Here is a 19,399-nt window from a genome sequence, read left to right as displayed (position 1 = left end):
AAATATATTTTATTAAATTATTGAATATTGTTTATAAACAAAAAAATCGTTTGTGAAATTTACCAACGATTCAACGAATTTTAATTTTCCTCGCCGTGTTATGATTTTTTCTCTATCTTTTTTTATATATATGTACATTATATTATATTCCGGAAGTTATACGTGCAAATCCGAAATCCGGGACCATACAGCTAATTCCCGGTACAATCACAGAAAATCCCGGTCTACCCATGTGGCTAGATGTTCTTTTAATATGTCGTCAAGATCTGCACTAAAATTTATAAGTCCACGAAACACATCAGGGTTGTCCGAATTTTCTGTCTCGTCGTGTCCGCGAAGTGCTATTTCGAAAGCTCCCCAAAATTTTATGCAATCTACGATTTTAGATAATACATAACGATTTTTCGTTACCTGTTCATTGTATTATCCCAATATGCAGAATCTAACTGACTTCTTATGTTTATTTTACCTAATGACTTAAATTACTTAAATCTTTCACACTGTATATCCATGCTTTATCCCCACCGAAAAGTAAGCACGGAAAACAAAACAGTGTATTTTTTAAATCACACCCGCACACCCACTCTGCTTTTGTGTATACATTATTGTTAAATTGTCTTTTATAACTTTTACTTCGGCTTGTTCCACTAACTTCAATATTTAATTGTGGTTTTGGCCCATCTAATTCTTTTATTTTTAGTTTATCCTCATAACGCAGAGAACCAAATAAAGTTTTTTTTTTAACAAAACGCTATTCATTTTAATAACTATAATATCCGTAGACGCCTAAATGAAAATATTCGCACGTGCCGCTCGCAGAAATAAACCACCACATACCACGTACGAAATATTACTGCATTTACTGCAGCAGTGGCTGTCGTTGCTGCAGCCACATAACTCCATATACTTGTGTACTGGGTCGCATGCCTGATTAGCCAATCAAAACAAAGGACGCATCTAATCGTTCGCTGTGCACACATTTTGTATATGAGGTTGCATATATTAAGGAGCGTAGCTCGCGTCGTAATAAATAATAATATAAGCTCTTAGATTTATTTTAGCGCGAGTATATTTGGATTCTTTAAATATTTTGTTGATATTTAATATGATTAAATACATAAAATTTTATGTGTTCTGCAGCTCCGCAGCTCTTATGGTAAAACCGCCACTGATTGTTATGGATATAAATGACTTACCAATAAATTTTTTAGATTTTTTTTTGTGTTTACGAACGTGATTTTTTGCTATTTTTTGCCAACTTTTCGCTATTATTTTGCGATTTATGCAAAATCTGGAGAGGATGCAGCGTAAAAAACTTCAGATTTGGATTCAGCACATCAAAATGTATAAGAAACCCATTTGATTAAGTTCAGAACAAATTATTTCAAATTTCCTTGCGCCTTGCACTCACTAACGTGATTTTCGGCTATTTTTCACTATATTTTGCCAATTACACAAAATTTTGGGGATGAGTTAAATGGACTCAGATTCATATTAGCACATCAAATTACAAAAAGCCTATTGGGTCAAATCACTTTTTTGTGTGCCGGTGTTATCAATAACATAAATCAAATAAAAATTATGGCATCATCATGGTCTTTTGGGTTGTTATGCCTTGACCTATGTACCTGGTCGCCGCCAGTACTTCCTTAGCTTTAGCTAAGAATTTTTGACCTGCCCTAGGCTCTGTGGCAACCTCAGCCGTGGCAAAGCGTTTGCAGTCACTACTAAATATGACAACAGTAAAATACGATGAAATATTTGGAAGCATCGGATATGATCATTGATCAACAACAAGAACCAAAATCAATATCAGGGCGGGTTCTGATAACGGATCCGTTAACACAGAGCTTAGCCTGAGAACAACAAAGGCAAGTCAAAGATTCCCCGTTAATGCTAAGGAAGTGCAAAATATTACAGTCCTTTTGAACTGCTGCTTTCAGATCTGGCGGTATAAGTATTTGGGGTTTAACAGCTAGCTCAATTCCAAGGAAAAAGTTATTGGCTATTCCAGTATTAGAAAGCTACAAATTCGTACCTAACTTTACGCAGTTGGATGTACACCAATCCGTAAGAGTGAACATGCAAATAATCCTAGAAAACAGTCTAGCTCATAAACTTAAAGCTATTGAACTCATCGATGAATTTACCAAAGCAGATATAATTTCATTGATGCCTATTGTGAAGCTAGCCCTAGAAGATCAACCCCTTATACAACCCACTCTTAAGATATTGAGTAAAACTCCTCTTCCAGAGACAGATATAGACGTTGAAAATAAACAATTGGAAAGCGAATCAGACTGCATGCTCGTGATCGCTTCAAACATTTTAGATAGAAATGATGTAAGTAAATCATTTATTTTTACCAATAGATTTTTACCACATCAAATCCAAAATATTAATTGTTGTTTCAGATTTTGGAAAAATCCTTTTCTGTGCTAACAGAAAATGCCTTCATTCTAACTCGAGAATCTCGAAAGTTAGACACGCTTAAAAATTTGAACCAAAATTTATCAGTTTTTACAGTGCACCGAACCTTAAACGAAACCTTCGTCCTTCTTCGTAGAAGAGGTATAATAAATAAACCTAAATACGTCAAAGTGAACGACACACAAGACTTCCATTGGTTAAGAGACGTGCAGAGCACAATCACTAAAGAAAGAAACCAAGATTTGATATTGTATTCAGAAAATGAATACAAAAGTGGCATCTTGGGTCTGGTCAATTGCCTTAGAAGAGAACCACAGAGTCAAAATGTCAGGTGTTTGCACATAATGGATGATCAGGAGGTGTTTAGGCCTCAGGTGGAATTTTATCGTGATCAGTTGGAAAAAAATATGGCTATTAATATTTGCAAAAATGGCCAATGGGGTACTTACAGACATCTCTTATTGGAAAGAGAAAACTTTATAGAGAGCGATCACTGCTTCCTAAATTCAACTCTAAGAGGAGATTTGTCCAGTCTAAAATGGAGAGAAGGACCTCTCCATCACCACATGAAAGAACAAACTGAAGAGGAATTGATCACTGTAAGCAGACATTACCAATATGAAGTATAAACACTAGTTCTCCATTTTTCACAGGTATATTATAGCGCTCTAAACTTTAGAGATATTATGACCGCTACGGGAAAAATAAATGTAGATGTCATAACCCAGGACCGTCTGCAGCAGGAGTGCGTTCAAGGATTCGAATTTTCAGGAAGAGACAGTAGGTAAATAACATTCTAGTAGATTATTTTAATATGAACAAATCGATACTTTAAGCTTAATGCTTGATTGTTTTTATTTAGTTCAGTTTCTTTTATTTAAATGATAAATGTTTCTATTTATACGAACGATTTCAATTAATAAGAATTCTTCTGTTCGGTCTCAGAGGAAGGCGTTACATGGGCATGGTAAGCTGCGGGGCTCTCTCTACACTAGTATTAGCCGATGTCCACATGAAGTTTCCTATTCCTGACAGCTGGAGTTTGCAAGAAGCAGCTACAGTTCCTGTGGTTTACGCTACTGTCATTTATTCTTTAATAATTGTAAGTTTCTAGTAATGGCATAAAGTTTTTTATAATTCTTGCAACACTGTCGGTTTTGATTTAATTCATTTTTCAGAGAGGACAAATGGCAAGAGGTGAAAGCATCCTAATACATTCGGGCACTGGTGGAATCGGGCAAGCGGCTATAAGACTGGCTTTGTACTATGGATGCACAGTATTCACGACAGTCGGTACAAAGGAAAAACGTGATTTTCTGAAGAATACTTTTCCACAACTTAAAGGTCAGTGAAAAAAATAATGGGAGATACAGAGGCTTCATAAATGTCTACAAGTCACGTGACCGCCGAGCTTAGGGAACCTAACATTGCACGGCTGGTACTGGTAACGAAAAGTCCCTAAATCTTGGCATCACCAATATTAACGGTTTACCGTTACATCTACGCTCGAGATAATGCGATCGCTGGTTGGTTGAATAGAATTTCGAGAAAAATTATGTCAATCACAGCCGGTGAAACAGATTATTGTGTTTTAATGTAACCTTGATCTTATTGTTTTAATTTTACTGAAATTTCAGTGCCAACGTGAAGGAAATAAAATTACTGTTCCAAACAAAATTACTGTCATGTGATGTAGCTTGTGAACATTTATGAAAGCTCTATACATAAAAAAAGTTTTGATTTATTCTGAAAAACTACCTTAATATTCAGATAAACATATCGGCAATTCTCATGACGAATCCTTTGAGCAGTTGGTTCTCGTCGAAACTAAAGGCCGAGGTGTCGATATGGTGCTGAATTCTTTGGCTGAAGAAAAACTGGTGGCGTCCGTTAGATGCCTTGCAAAAAGCGGCAGATTCATTGAAATCGGAAAATTCGATTTAGCCAATAATCATCATCTTAGCTTACTCCTTTTCCAAAAATGCATCAGCTTCCAGGGTGTCATGTTGGACAAATTGTTCAGTGAATCACCCAGGGTTAAGCAAGAATTATTCAGAATAATGACGGACTTGATCAAGCGTGGAGCTATTACACCTTTAAACGGAACAGTGTTCAATTACAGTGAAGTGGAGCAGGCTTTCAGGTTCATGGCTACAGGAAGGCACATGGGAAAAATTCTGGTCCAAATTCGAGAGCCTGAAAAGGAACTTATCGTGCCCCCTTCTCCTTCAAAATTCCGCGGAATCTCAAGGTAAAAACTTCATTATAGTTTATAGATTAAACTACTTTTCGCATAGGTACTCAGTAAATAAGAGTTTTTTCTACATTCTTCATCAGTGCGTGTTACAAAAAACACGTGCTAAATTTTTTTGTATATTAACTTGAAAATGTATTTATTTTTCCTTTTAGATATTTTTGTAATTCTGAGAAAGTTTACGTAATTGCTGGTGGATTGGGAGGTTTTGGATTGGAATTGGCCGACTGGTTGATCCTTAGAGGAGCCAAAAGAATCGTGTTAACGTCAAGGAAAGGAATTACCAATGGATATCAGGAGTATAGATTACGGTAACAATAAAAATCATTGTGGATTTAAGTAAATTTAAGCTGTGTTCAGCGAATGACTGCACCGGTCAAAGTCATTCAGCGGACAAATATTTCGATGGTCAGCTCAATTAGCTGATTGGGAATGGGAATATTGGTCAGTTTAATACAGTTAATATAAGCCCGTTCAGCGAATTGTTTGACTAAAGAAGTTTGACCGAACTAGTTCGACCATACACTGAACACAGCCTTAGATAATCTTAATAGAAAATACGTTATTTGATTGAATGGATCAAACTTTAAGACTACCTCTCTTGGACGAAATTAAGGTGATTTAAGTCAACTTGCCTTAGAACAGTTTTACTTTCTTAATATGCTGTAGGCCTGTGAAAGCACTTTTTTATTTTATTTTTTTTTACGACAATTTATTTATTTTTTGGGATATTGTACTCAAATTTTGTAAAATAAGTTTTTTAATAAGTAAAATAGGTTTTTTAGGTAGTTTAGGTTTTTTAAGTAAACCTAATTCTTTTCTTAGAAAGTTAGCCTTAAAGTATGATGGCTAATTCTGTATTATTTTACAATTAATCTATCTTATGTAGACATTTCTTAGTAAAGGGGCATTTTTTCAATTGTTCAATAGAATTTGGAAAACGTATGGCGTTATAGTGAAAATATCAACAGCTCCTATAACAACAAAAGAAGGGTGCAAACAGCTCATAGAAGAATCATTAGAGCTGGGTAGGATAGACGCTGTTTTTAATTTAGCTGTGGTTTTGGCCGACGGAGTTTTCGAAAACCAAACCCCTGAAAATTTCGTCGTTTCTTTTGGGCCCAAAGCATATGCTACTCACTATCTTGATGAGTTTACGAGAAAGATGTGCCCAGACTTAAGGTGAGGATATATTTTCCCCCATGGGAAATAAAACATAAAATATATAGAAACGTAATAAATAAGCATAGAAAATATCCAGCGACCCAGCATCATTACCTAAAATTTTTAACCTTTAAAGTTGACGTGTACCCACCTATTGGCATGCCTCAAGAGCAACTGCTGAATAAATTTTCATTTCTTAGTTTATCTGATAGACGCCAACTTTGTTCCTTAATATTTATATAAAGTAATACATAATAATATCAATTGTCCGAATATATTACACATGTTAAATATTCATGTGTCTACCATTGGAACACGAAACTTTAGAACATTTTATTTACTTACTCCACGAACTAATGCCTTGAAGTTTTCTCCCTTTTGTAGAGCATATGTGTCAAAATTATACTGATATCCAAGAGCAGCTTGATATAATTGATGTTAATATTACTAATATAAAAAAGTTATTTGTGAAGTAATTATATGTAAAATGTAATAACTGTTTTGTCTTGTTATATATTGTTCTTTTATGTTTTCTTTATGTAAACTCCCATCCCGTAATAAGTCTTGTACTTGTACTGTGGGGTGGTGTCACTAGATAAATAAATAAACATTAATTTTTATTTTGCAGCCAATTTGTAGTATTTTCATCTGTATCGTGTGGGCGAGGAAACGGCGGTCAAACTAACTACGGAATGTCCAATTCCGCGATGGAAAGAATATGTGAACAAAGGAGACATGCAGGTTTTCCCGCTATGGCCATCGAATGGGGAGCAGTTGGAGAGGTTTGTCCCCAATTCGCGAATATATTTATATACTTATTAAATCATATTATACAGTGCGTCCCAGAAGTAACACAAAAAAATCATATTTTATTTTGTGTTGAGTTTTCACAAACACGCTAAAACACGTCAATTAGTAAATAGGAATTGTCGTTTTGTCACGTTGGTTAAACCTTTTTTGCACTATGTTCCATAAACCTATGACATCATCGACATTTTTTTTAAATAGCACTACCTAATTTTTTAAGCATAAATGGATAGCCCTTTTGAAGGGAAATACGTCGATATAGGGTTTGGCCTACTTTAGTTTGACAGGTGCAAAAAAAAGCCAACGATTGGAATGAACATGGTTTGAATTAATAACAAAAGTAGGTATCACAAACTTATGCGCGTACAGTGCTATAGCAAAAAATGTGTTTTGGTTGATCGTAGGGACATGTTTTTATGTAGATTTGGTGGGTACACCCGATCACAGCGGCTATGTAGGTATTGTTCTGAAGACGACAGTTAGCGAATGCAATAGTGCCTCATATCATTCTGACAGTTAAAAATACCATAACTTTACATTACGATGGTGTTGTGTTTAAATGAGAAACAAAGAACTGAAATCCTAATTATGGTTGGATACGGAGATAGGAGCCGTAGTTATGATGAAGTATGTCAATTATTCAGTGCCAAGTATCCAGAACAACCAATACCTCCGTCTACAGTATGCAGATTAGTAACCAAATTTGAAGACGCTGGCCATATTAGAAATCTGTCTAGATCTAGAAGGCCAACGACAGTGATAGAAAATGATAGGCAAAATGTTATGTTTAGCTGTCACTGAAAATCCACACATTGCCATTCGTCGTATCGTCGAAAACGCCAACATATCAGTACATAAAAACGTACCTACAATCAACCAAAACACAAAACATCCCCAAATTTCCATTTTTTACTGTGGCACTGTTCTCGCATCAGTTTATGATACCTACTTTTGTTGTTATTTTAAACCATGTCCATTCCAGTCATTGGCTTTTTTTTTCGCTCCTGTCAAAGTAAAGTAGGCCAAACCCTATATCGACGTATTTCCCTTCAAAAGGACTATTCATTTATGCTTAAAAAATTAGGTAGTGCTATTTAAAAAAAAATGTCGATGACGTCATATGTTTATGAAACATGGCGCAAAAAAGGTTTAAGCAATGTGACAAGATGACAATTCTTATTTACTAATTGACGTGTTTTAGCGTTTTTGTGAAAACGCAACACAAAATAAAATACGAATTTCTTGCGTTACTTCTGGGACACACTGTATGATATAAATATTTAAATTATATGACTACCTATTCTTTCAGTAGTCACAACTAATACAACAGGTAATTTTTAGGTGGGATTGGTTGCTGAAATGATGGAAAATGACATGGAAATTGAGATAGGCGGTACGTTACAGCAGAGGATATCCAATTGTCTCCAAGTGTTGGATACTTTATTGAAACAGAAAGATGCCGTTATCGTGTCCAGTATGGTGGTGGCCGAAAAAAAATTATTAAGTTCTGCAGACAATGTCGTCGATGCTGTTCTTAATGTATTAGGTAAATTCCTAAATTGATTAACTCATTTACATCTGCATATAGTATAATATATAAATTGTCAACTCCAAAAATATTAATCGTATGTTTTGAAATATACAGGGTCGGAAAGTTCCCATGGTTCATCGGCCGTTACGTGAGAGCGATAAAGAAAGTCATAGAAATCCGTGCGATAGAGAAAGATGGCTATAATGAATGCGTCTAATAGTCACCGCCCATTTCGCCCTTCCACAAATAAGATCCACTTCTTATTTGTGGAAGGGCGAAATGGGCGGTGACTATTAGTCACCTTCATTATAGTCATCTTTCTCTATCGCACGGATTTCTATGACTTACTTTATCGCTCTCACGTAACGACCGATGAACCATGGGGACTTTCCGACCCTGTATGTTGTCTTCAAAATGCAACATATTCAATAATAATAATCTGGGATAGCACGAACAAAATTATTATTTGACTTGCCATAATCAAGAAAATAAATAATTCCTTATTCATCATTCTAATCACGTACATCTATAAGGCACTGTGTTTATACTCTTATTAATCTAAAATACGAAATTCGTTGTAATGTATATATAAAACTTTATACATTTTATTCATTAACATTGTTTCTTTAGGTATAACTGATTCCAAATCAGTAAGCTTGCATTCAACTTTGGCCGAATTGGGTATGGATTCAATGACAGCTGTTGAAATTAAACAAACTTTAGAGAGAGATTTTGAGATGTTCCTTACTACGAGAGATATTAGAAGTATAACGCTATCGAAGTAATTATTTCTTACCGTATTTTTTGTTAATGTTGGTGTTGCTGTTATTTTTTGCAGATTGAGAAGTATCCAAGATGAAAAAGTAGTAAAAGATACCAAAGAAACCGACGGTTATGTTGACATTGACATGTTATTTAGACTGCTTGGTGATACAACTTGTAATCCTTTGCCTTATCTAGAGTTGGAATCGAAAATTCCACAAAATTCGGAGGGACCCACGATACTACTGTTTCCAGGAATTGAAGGAGGGCCCAGCGTATTTCAAAGTTTCACAAAATACCTTAATGCCCACACCGTTGGTCTAAATTTAAACTTAGAAGTCAGTTGCAAAAGTATTGTCGAAATGGCGCAATCCCTGGTACCTGTAAGTCATACAGTTTTTGAGATAATTAAAGGTAATAGTGATTTTTTTAGACTGTTCAGCGGTATTTTCCTGAGAAAACATTTAGTTTGGTGGGCTATTCATTTGGAACTATAATGGCAATAGAAGTGGCCAATATTTTGGAATCTCTAGGATACAATGGCACGATAATATGTATTGATGGATCGCCGTTGTTCATGAAAGAGATGTTAACTGGTTTTGGCATAGAAATCGAGAAGAACTATGAAACGACAATGTTATGTCATATGCTTTCCTATTTCTTCCCATTGGAAGTAATTGAGAAACATAAGGTAAAAAATTAAACTAATATCAATCATATGTAGTAACAAAACTAATACCATATATTTTAAAATGTTTGCAGGAGACCATTTTGAAATGTGCAAATTGGAATGAAAGGCTGAACTTCACCTTAGAATTAATCAAACAGAAAACCGTTCATGATGTGGACTATCAAAGAATAGTTGCCAATGGAATTTACGAGAGATCAAAAGCCTTGATGACCTACACTCCTTATACCAAACTAAAAGCAGACATAGCTCTAGTCAAGCCAAGTCAAGTTAGTTCAGGGAGTCTTCCTGAAGATTATGGATTATCAACATATTTTGAAAAACCTGTTAAAATCCATACATTTGAGGGAAACCACATCACCATTTTGGAGAATGAAGCAACGGCAGAAGTGATAAATTCGTTTCTTAAGAAAGATGCTGGCAACGCATGATGTTTGTTAATGATGTGAATAAAATTCTTAAATATACCTACTTTTTTAAATTCAACAATGTATTTTTGAAGAACACATTTTTTAATAATAAACAAAACCATGAAATTTTATTTGAAGATAATAGGTAGAAGAAAATTATAATTAAAATAAGCAACTTTTATTAAACAAACTGATGGTCTAAAGCATTACGTTTTATTGAAAATTGAAAATTGAAAAAAAAATACACATGAAGGTTTAAACAAATTTAAAGTCATCCGTGATGCGGCAGCCAGCTGTACTTTTGATAACGAAACTGCCGCGCGCCGCAGTGCGAAAGCGCTGATGGCGGTTTTGATGGTTAAATTTTTTGTGTTCGAAAACTTATTCAAATCTCATTTAAAAGTAGCACAAAAATTAAACGAATTACCAAATATGTTCTACAAAAATTATTCAGTGTTGTTTCCTTGTACTAATAAACATGCTTCCAAACGACGCCGACGGTCAAAATTCTGTCGCCAAAAACACCACACCACACATTCACTGAAAACTCTTGCTGAAACCGAGATCTCTGTACAATGTGAGGATTTGCATCACACTAATAAACATTTTATACGCTGGCTAAGTAATACTGCAACATCCAACGCACGTGCACAAGATGCATAGGGTCTGCATACATTTATGGTTAATTTTCTCGAAAACAGAAGCATTTACGGCTATTACATACGAGCGTTGTTTTACCGATCGGCAGCCGATCGTCAAACTTTCCGGCAACGACTTTGTGTATAAAGATGTATTTAACAATGTGTAATTTAAAATATACCGCCCATGTGCAAGAGGCGTTAGACCATGCTCATTTTCGTGCCCACTATACGATTTTCAAGAAAGGCACTTATTTCAGAAACGTTCAGAAACAGTGTGTGCCATTTAACACTCCCGCTGCCAATATATCCGAAATGAAGAAATTTATTTTAGTTTCGGAAATTGGGGTTATCTGAAAGATCGTTAAATTTTGAGTAATTTTTGTAATATAAAGTTTTTCCCTATATTTACTTGTTTTTTGTTTTCGAGATAATATGTCGACTTCAATATGCAATGTAGGTATGATATAACAGGAAAATCTATTATTTTATTTAAATCACACCGAGACAAAATAATCTTGTAAAATATTGTTATAATGGCTTTATTCGCAATATATACTAACTAACAAACAATAAATTATAAAAAAAACGAATGATCAACTACAGAAAAAAAAATTGTACAATGGTAAATCTTATATAAGGATCAGAGACGAACCACATTGTATCAAATGTTATTAAAAAATGCAGGCATAGGTCATGCCGTTTGTTTAAAATAAAAATGACGGATGACACATATTATAGTTTTCCAATAATTACAGTTTTATCAGTTTGCGTCTTTCAATTTAACTATACTATAGTTATACGATTTACCATTGTACAATTTTTTTTCTGTAGTTGATCATTTGTTTTTTTTTTAATTTATTGTTTGTTAGTATGTGGTGTGAATAGTCATTATAATATTTTAAAAGAATATTTTGTCTCGGTGTGCTTTAGATAAAATATTAGATTTTCCTGTTATAGCATACATTGCATATTGAAGTCGACATATCTCGAAAACAAGTAAATATAGGGAAAAACTTTATATTACAAAAATTACTCAAGGATCTTTCAGATGGACTGTATTTCCTTACGTTGCCAGTGTTGCCAGGTGTTGCTAATTTTCCTGCGCCAGTTTTGACATTTTATTGCGCCACCAAGCGCCATCTATTTGGAAATAGAAAAACTTCTTTGAGTTTTCTATGCATTCATGTAAAATTTATTAGTTGAAACATTGTTTTTCTAAAAACAATGGTTGAAATGAAATTAAAGGTTTGCAAAAAAAAGAAACATTTTCTTAGGTAATTTTTTAATACTAATATATAAAAATAAACAATGTAACGATATATAACATATATCGTATGTTACATGTTTGGCATATCTTATTTATCATTGCACTGGAAGCATACAAACGTATACTGTGTGTCTCCTAAAAACTATTCAAGATATAACTTCGTTATTTATAGTCCGATTTTGAAAGGTTGCCGATTATACAGGGTGTTCTTTAATGACGTGCAAGGTGATTCCTCGTCATTTTATAATGAAAGTTCATATGAAAATATGTCCACAACGGCTTAATTTTTTTGGTACAGGGCATTGAAAATTTTATTTAAATCTAATTTTTTAATAACGATTTACTATTTTTTATAAAAATTCTTCGGCGATACCCACAGGCGATACCATACCCATGATGATGTGTGTAACATCCTGTAGAGGAAGCCTATAAAAATCGGGTTATAAATAACGGACTAATGGCTTGAGGCGTTCTTTAGGAGACATCCGTTATAATAAAAGTATATAAAATAAAATATTTTAGAAATAAAATTATAAAAATTGTTATATAGTAGTATAGTACATATAACCTGTATTATGAACTAAAAACAACAAAGTATTCAAAGTCTATTATAGCTAGTATAGGTACCTCTGTCTTACTAGTTCCTATCTCACTACTTTGTTTTAATACAAAAAAATCTACTTATTTTAACACGAGTCAGGCAGTGATAGTACTGGGTATTCTGTCATCCTCTTCTATGAATTCAATAAATGACAAAACATCTTCATTGGGTCCATTATTTAAATACATATTGTTATTAAATTTTTGTAACATGCGTTTTGTAGGAATTACAGCAGGTACCTTCATTATAGAAAAATACTTTCAGTCGTATTATAGCATTTAACAATGGTAAGGACATTCGATTTCTCATTTTATTTTTGGTGATATTCATTGTGCTAAAAATTCTTTCAACTGTTGCATTGGTATNGTATGCAAATGGTATAGGTTGTTGTATATCAGATTTCATTCTATGTTAATATTCCATTTTCTATGATTGGTATATACCAAACGTACCGGTTCAAGATAATTCACCATGTGTTTTATATGGATCGGTAGCTTAATATACTTACATAAAGTCACTGCAGAATATGGAGTTTAGCTATTGGTTATAAATAACAAGCGCCACCTTTGAGCGCCAGGTGCTTCATGAACAAATTAAAGCGCTTATTACGATTTGAATGCGCCACTTTGGCGCTAAAGCGCCACACCTGGCAACACTGTACGTTACAGGTAACAAAAAATGTTTTAGTATCGCCACGCCATCTATACAGAAAGATTAGAACTAACAATTCTAACTTCAATTTGAAGCTATTCGAAGGAGAAGAGCGTCAGAAGAAAGGGCCCTAGCCGGCGGGGCCCAGCCAGGACAAAAGGAGGTCCCACAAAGCGCCTACACCGGCCGCATTTGCGGTCGGGGTAGACGACGGATGGGGCCCACCTACGAAGGCTGTGCAGGCCTACACGAGATGAGGCAGGATAAAGAGGGATAATCCCCCTCGATCCCAAATCATTGAGGCCAATTTCTAGCCATAGAATAATGGAAGAACCTAACAACCCCAGTTTCCGGAACGAAAATAAATCTAAATAAATCTGAAACAAAAATACAACAGAGTAGTTGTTTCATGCAATTATTGTCTTGTCTGTGGGATAGGTTGGAATTTTACTGACCGACGACCCTGTACTCTAATGCATTAGAGAATCATTAGAACATACGATTATTGTTTATATGTATAAGATACGCTATCACGATTTCAGTCGGTTCAGTCGCGAAAAATCCCTTATAGTTAACACATTAGCATAGAAAATATAGTACTAACGTTAGTACTATATTTTCTATGCACATTAGTATGATATGACTATTCTGTGTTCTGTATCTGTGGTCATTTCAATTTCATATGTCAGAAATCATCGTAATAAAAGTTAGGTTAGGTTAAATAGTTAGGAATCTGGAATAGCAACATAAACATAGGAAATAATAGAAATTAGAAATAGGTAATAACTTATGTATTGATTGTATTAAGTGATCTTTCGACGTTGAAATTTCAAGGAAATGGTTATCTATGGAATTTACATAGTTTCTAAATCAGGAGGATTAATATTCAATTACGATAACAATGTTCCAAAGATAGAAAATGAAAGAAAATTTCCGTATCCACTCGATATAAAACTTCAAGTAGAAAATAAAAAGATAATTGTTGAATTTGGGCAGAGAGATGGAATAAATGGTAAATAGGTAAAAAAGAAAAACTGGCTTATAGCTTTTATCTGTTTTAGTTGGTCATGTCTTGTATGCGGTGAATGGTGTACCAGTAACTGGTTGCCAAATGGATGATGGTCAAGATGCCATGAAATTTTTACAAAACAAAGAAAATTATCCAGTTACTTTAAAATTTGGTAGACCAAAGATGACGACAAATGAGAAAATCTTTTTGGCAAGTATGTTCTACCCCTTATTTGCCATCGCAAGTCAGCTTAGTCCAGAGCCGAAGTCGTCGGGGATAGAAGTTTTAGAAGCAGACACATTTCGCCTTAATTGCTTTCAGACTTTAACCGGTGTTAAAATAATGGTGGTTTCTGATCCTCAGCAAGTAGGGGTTGAAATGTTTTTAAAGCGAATTTATGAAATTTATGCAGATTATGCTTTAAAAAATCCATTCTATTCATTAGAAATGCCTATAAGGTGTGAATTGTTTGATAGTAATTTAAAAAGCATACTTGAACAAATAGAAAAATCTGGAATTGCTAATATATGAAAATTATTCTTTATTTAATTTTATTTTTATATTTTATGATATGCACTCAAATATTAATAAACGTAGACCTTGTTAGTTGAATAAAATAGTTTAGAATTGAAAAAACATTTAAAACAATCTACTAAACATAAGTTTTGGAACAAGGTATGACATAATGGCATTTGAAGTGAATAATGTTCATTCCTGATATAAACTTATTTCCTAAATCGTACCGTTTTGGAGATAGAGAGCATTGAAAAAGGAATTTTTTTCCCGTTTTTCCCTCCTAACCGAGGTAGCGCCCCAGCCGCGTAAATTTCATTTAACGTTATAGCAACCTATGAAAAACCTGTGATTTCTATAAACTGACGTTTGTGAATAACATCAAAATTATTATTACGTTCAAAAGTTCTGAGGGAAAAACGGAAAAAATATTCCTACTTTAACGTGCTCTATCTCCGATACAGTACTATTTAAGAAATAAGTTTATATCATGAATGAACAATATTTTAACCTGTTCTATCGATTCCTGAAGTTATCCAGATTAAACCTGAATCATCTGTATACAATTTATGTGGCTGGGACACTACACCGTCACTAATTTCATTGAATATCGCAAAAACAAGGCCAAATACTGAAAAAAAAAGAGACGAAAAAGTTTCAAAATTAATTAGGCTAAGGTGCTGTGCAGCTGTTTTATGGGGGGAAAATGAGAACAAAATTCCTACTTCAATGCCCTCTATCTCCGAAACGGTGCGATTTAGGAAATAAGTTTATATCATTAATGAATATTATTTTAACCTGTTCTATGGATTCCTGAAGTTATCCAGATTAAACTTGAATCACCCTGTATATGTGTAGATATACAGGGTAGCACAAAAGTATGGAAATCCCTGAATAACCCGTTAGGAGTGCATTTTCTTGAAAAATGTTAAATACAAAAGTTTTAGGATTTTTCCCTGGCTATTCAATGGCGCCTTTGTATTCGACCTTTACCTTGACCTTGAAGAATTAAAAAAAATTTCGGCTTCTGTAAAGTAGCTAGTGATTCCAGTCAGTTAAGGCGAGGAGATTACCTGGCCCGTTATACGGTTTTTTTTTTGTTGTCGCTGATTAAGAATCGTAAATCGGTTTTTGAAAATTCGCAATCCATGATGGCGGATCTAAGATGGCGGACAATATTCTTAAAAAATCAACCAATTTTCGCCAAATTTGGTATACGGGGGTTTTTGTGGTCGCTGATTAAGAATCGGAAATCGGTTTTTGAAACTTCCTAATTCAAGATGGCGGACAATTTGAACGTAAAGTTGTTGACAAAACAACTTTGAGTGACCTTGAAGGTCGTGGTCAAGGATATGGTCAAGGTCATACTTGAACGTAAAATTTCCTGCTCTTTCCAAATCCATAATAAAAAATAGGGGCTCATTTGAAAAAATAATTTTGACCTTGAAATCACCTCGAAGGTCAAGGTCGAACACAAGGGGGCCATTGAATAGCCAGGGAAAAATCCTAAAACTTCTGTTTATATCATTTTTCAAGAAAATGCACTCCTGACGAGTTATTCAGGGGTTTCCATACTTTAGTGCCACCCTGTATATATATATTTGAAATTCCCTGTGTTTACGAGTCATCCGTTTGATTTTAGTGAATGCTATTTGCTAACTAACCACCGAGAACTAAAAGCATTCAAATTCTTCTGATTATTTCAATATGATAAATCAAAAGATGATTATTATACAGGTAGTCTGGTAACTATCGAGAACTCTTGATGAAATATTTCAGTGGACACGAGAACTAAAAGTATTGAACTACTTTCAGAACGTATTCGAGGACAAGAACTTTTAAAAATCGAGTATCACTCGATTTTTCATTCGAGATCTCTCATCACTACCTAGATAAATGATATTGCATCACTATTGATTGGTCAATCGACAAAGGTGAACGCATTCCACTTGACTGATCGAAAAAGTGATTAGATTTCTAATAGCACGAAAATTTTCCAAAAATTAAAGTGCACCGGAATTTTTTCAGTTTTTTTTGAATCGCAAAACTTTTTAGAAAATCAATGGATCGGTCATGAAAATTGTCAAAAAATTAGTGCTCATCTCAGTGCGGTACCGCACACAACTGCAACTGGGGCCTCTGAACACGCTGGGATAGTCGGTTTCTCTGCAACTGACCCGTTAAATAAGAAAAATGTTCATTTGAGTGAGAATTTCTCATTCAACAAAATATACAGTTCATGTTATTAAGAAAGCGCCATCTATGCATTAAAACAGTATACTAATCAATTTAGTATACTGTGGGCTCTTCCGCAATTTAGTGCAGTTTTTGAGCGATAGATGGCGCCATGAAAATTTGGAATGCAGCGTGATTGACCAATCAACATAAGTTAACATTCCACTTCACGAATCGAAAAATTAATTGGATGATTTTTTGTTTAATCCAGTACCCTATTATATATTTTGTGCCAGTACCAGTGCAATTTGTGGTTCAGTGTTCAGTTCAGTTGTTTCTTGACACCAATTTTGTTATTTTTGTTTATATTCATAAATTAGGTTATTTAGGTTATAACACTGACTTAAGTACAGTTTATATTTATCAGGATCAGTATTTATCGGTCTGTTATATATATATTTAAATGTGTATGATATAGAGAATAGAGTTTGTGTTTATATAATTATTATTATTATAAGTGTAATTTACAGTTTTGTATGTGTGAAAAAATGGCTTACAACTACAATATGAGATTAATGCAAAGAAATGAAAAATCACCCGGAAAATATAAACAGAAACTGTTACTGTTGAAACAGATGATTAGGGAATATGTGCATGTAAGTTTTATTGGCATTTTTTTTTAATTTTACATATAGTTACAGACTGATTTTATTTTTATATATCTAATGCAAAAGAGATGACCTCGTCATATTTAGATAGTATAAATATTTACGGTTTTATATATTCTTTTAAGGAAAATGCAGCATTGGTGGATGAATTGGAGGAAGTACAAATAAATATTATTATTAGAAAAGAAGAAAGGAAATTTTTGTTGAGAAAATTATGTGAATATGAGCCACAAATAGCTTTGGAAGTTCAGAATACTGCAAAAGATGGGCCCCTTTCTCGTACAAATAATATCGACAGTAAAAAGACTAAAAAGAAACTTCATTTAGAGTCTATAGGTAATTTCTTGACAGAAGAAACAGTTTGACGATTGCCACATGAATATGTGATGTTAAAATTTATTTTATTTAGAAAGAAGATCATCTTTAATGAAATCTCGTAAAAATCCTTCAAAAAACAAAAAGAAAATTGTTCAACCAATACCCGTTGATAATAATGGAAGACCCATTTTTCCAATCGAGTTAGGACGTTTAACAGTGCACTCGCTGGGTGAAGTAGTATCTGATAGAATGGAGTTTCATTCTGAGGATGCCATTTACCCTGTGGGATACGTTTCTACAAGATTTTATGGCAGTTTGAAAGATCCTACACAGAAGTGCATGTACACCTGTAAAATTTCAGATGTGAATGATTCACCGAGGTAATAGTTATCCATATTATAAACAATTTCGTTTTATACTTTCTCTTCTATTATTATTGCAGATTTGAAATAGCTTCGGATGACAACTGTCCGCCGATAATCGGTGACACACCTGATGTATGTCATTCCCTACTCCTGCAAAAAATCAACGATGCTTTGTCTCTGCATGTCGTCAGTACCCGACCACATGGCAACGATTTCTTTGGTTTGACCCATCCTATAGTCTTACATCTCCTCCAGAGTTCCCCGGGAACCAGGAAATGCATTTACTACAAATGGACTAAGTTTGAGGTCTCCAAAAATGCCGAACCTTGCTCGGAAGATAACGATGCGGGTTTGAGCTATGAACACCTACAGCGTTGCATCAGTTTTTGTAAATATAAGATGGCTCCAGATGTTTTGCAGAAACCTGATGAATACGGAGATGGTAAAGATAGTGGGCACATGTTTTAAGATAACTTGTATTTATTATAGTAACTGCTGTCTTAGAAATAAATATATACTGATTTTTTTTATCTCAGAAATATACAAGTGGTCAAATATATTGCCAAATGTGTTTTTCACTTAAACAACTGAAAATAGTGTCACGTGGTGCTCTGTTTCATTTTTCTTCTAGTTTTGATGTTGGAATTAATTTTTAATTGTCCTTTTCTATTTAAAATATTTTTTTTTATACTTTTAACTATTTTCGAGGTATTGACAGTTCAAAATTATACTTTCCTGAAATTCTCAGTCGTGATAAACGAATGAGTCAGTATTTATTCGAACTAACTTTCTTCAAAGTGGACGTATTTCAAATTATTTTACAAAATGAACCAAATTTATGTGACAATTTGCGAATATCTATAAAATTATAGAGGCTCGAAATTTGTGTAACATCAACAATGTTCATACATTATCACAAAAATTGTTTCATTGTGCAAAATAATTTAAAATGTGTTCAATTTCAAAAAAAAGTTCGAATAAACACTTCCCCAACTCCATATGTTCTTCATATAAAAAAGTTGAGAATTTCACTCTTCGTGACGAGAAAAACAGAATATTTTTATTCGAATACTTGGTTCAGGGACACTTCAAAAATCGAATGATTACCTAAGAATTAAGTACAAATGCTGGATGGAAGACTCAGT

At 34.0% G+C, this 19,399-nt stretch overlaps 3 protein-coding genes across 6 annotated transcripts; all 3 read left to right on the top strand.

Annotated features, from left to right (window-relative positions):
• Nucleotides 1-2,943: 2,943 nt before the first annotated feature.
• LOC108916994 (fatty acid synthase) lies at nucleotides 2,944-10,104 on the top strand. Its single transcript, XM_023454684.1, has 13 exons — nucleotides 2,944-3,029; nucleotides 3,084-3,214; nucleotides 3,376-3,536; nucleotides 3,613-3,774; nucleotides 4,201-4,681; nucleotides 4,840-4,995; nucleotides 5,615-5,866; nucleotides 6,477-6,630; nucleotides 7,997-8,201; nucleotides 8,817-8,967; nucleotides 9,025-9,331; nucleotides 9,382-9,639; nucleotides 9,711-10,104. The coding sequence occupies exons 1-13, from the start codon at nucleotides 2,997-2,999 to the stop codon at nucleotides 10,065-10,067; spliced, it is 2,808 nt and encodes a 935-aa protein (XP_023310452.1). The 5' UTR covers nucleotides 2,944-2,996; the 3' UTR covers nucleotides 10,068-10,104.
• Nucleotides 10,105-14,015: 3,911 nt separating this feature from the next.
• Nucleotides 14,016-14,764, top strand: LOC108917332 (trafficking protein particle complex subunit 4). Its single transcript, XM_018723884.1, has 2 exons — nucleotides 14,016-14,218; nucleotides 14,268-14,764. The coding sequence occupies exons 1-2, from the start codon at nucleotides 14,044-14,046 to the stop codon at nucleotides 14,744-14,746; spliced, it is 654 nt and encodes a 217-aa protein (XP_018579400.1). The 5' UTR covers nucleotides 14,016-14,043; the 3' UTR covers nucleotides 14,747-14,764.
• Nucleotides 14,765-17,127: 2,363 nt separating this feature from the next.
• Nucleotides 17,128-18,811, top strand: LOC108917343 (transforming growth factor beta regulator 1). Of its 4 annotated transcripts, none has more exons than XM_018723919.1 (5): nucleotides 17,128-17,292; nucleotides 17,434-17,559; nucleotides 17,697-17,907; nucleotides 17,981-18,269; nucleotides 18,332-18,811. In XM_018723919.1, the coding sequence occupies exons 2-5, from the start codon at nucleotides 17,440-17,442 to the stop codon at nucleotides 18,720-18,722; spliced, it is 1,011 nt and encodes a 336-aa protein (XP_018579435.1). In that variant the 5' UTR covers nucleotides 17,128-17,292; nucleotides 17,434-17,439; the 3' UTR covers nucleotides 18,723-18,811. The 4 variants fall into 4 exon arrangements, with proteins under 4 accessions (XP_018579435.1, XP_018579419.1, XP_018579411.1 ...); XM_018723903.1 differs by having other exon boundaries at nucleotides 17,128-17,345; XM_018723895.1 differs by having other exon boundaries at nucleotides 17,128-17,345; nucleotides 17,422-17,559.
• The last annotated feature ends 588 nt before the right edge of the window (nucleotides 18,812-19,399 follow it).

Source organism: Anoplophora glabripennis, unplaced genomic scaffold, assembly GCF_000390285.2.
Source record: "Anoplophora glabripennis isolate ALB-LARVAE unplaced genomic scaffold, Agla_2.0 scaffold3, whole genome shotgun sequence".
NCBI classification, from domain to species: domain Eukaryota; kingdom Metazoa; phylum Arthropoda; class Insecta; order Coleoptera; family Cerambycidae; genus Anoplophora; species Anoplophora glabripennis.
The sequence above is the reverse complement of the archived record's forward strand: the minus strand, read 5'-3'. Positions and strand labels throughout refer to the sequence as shown.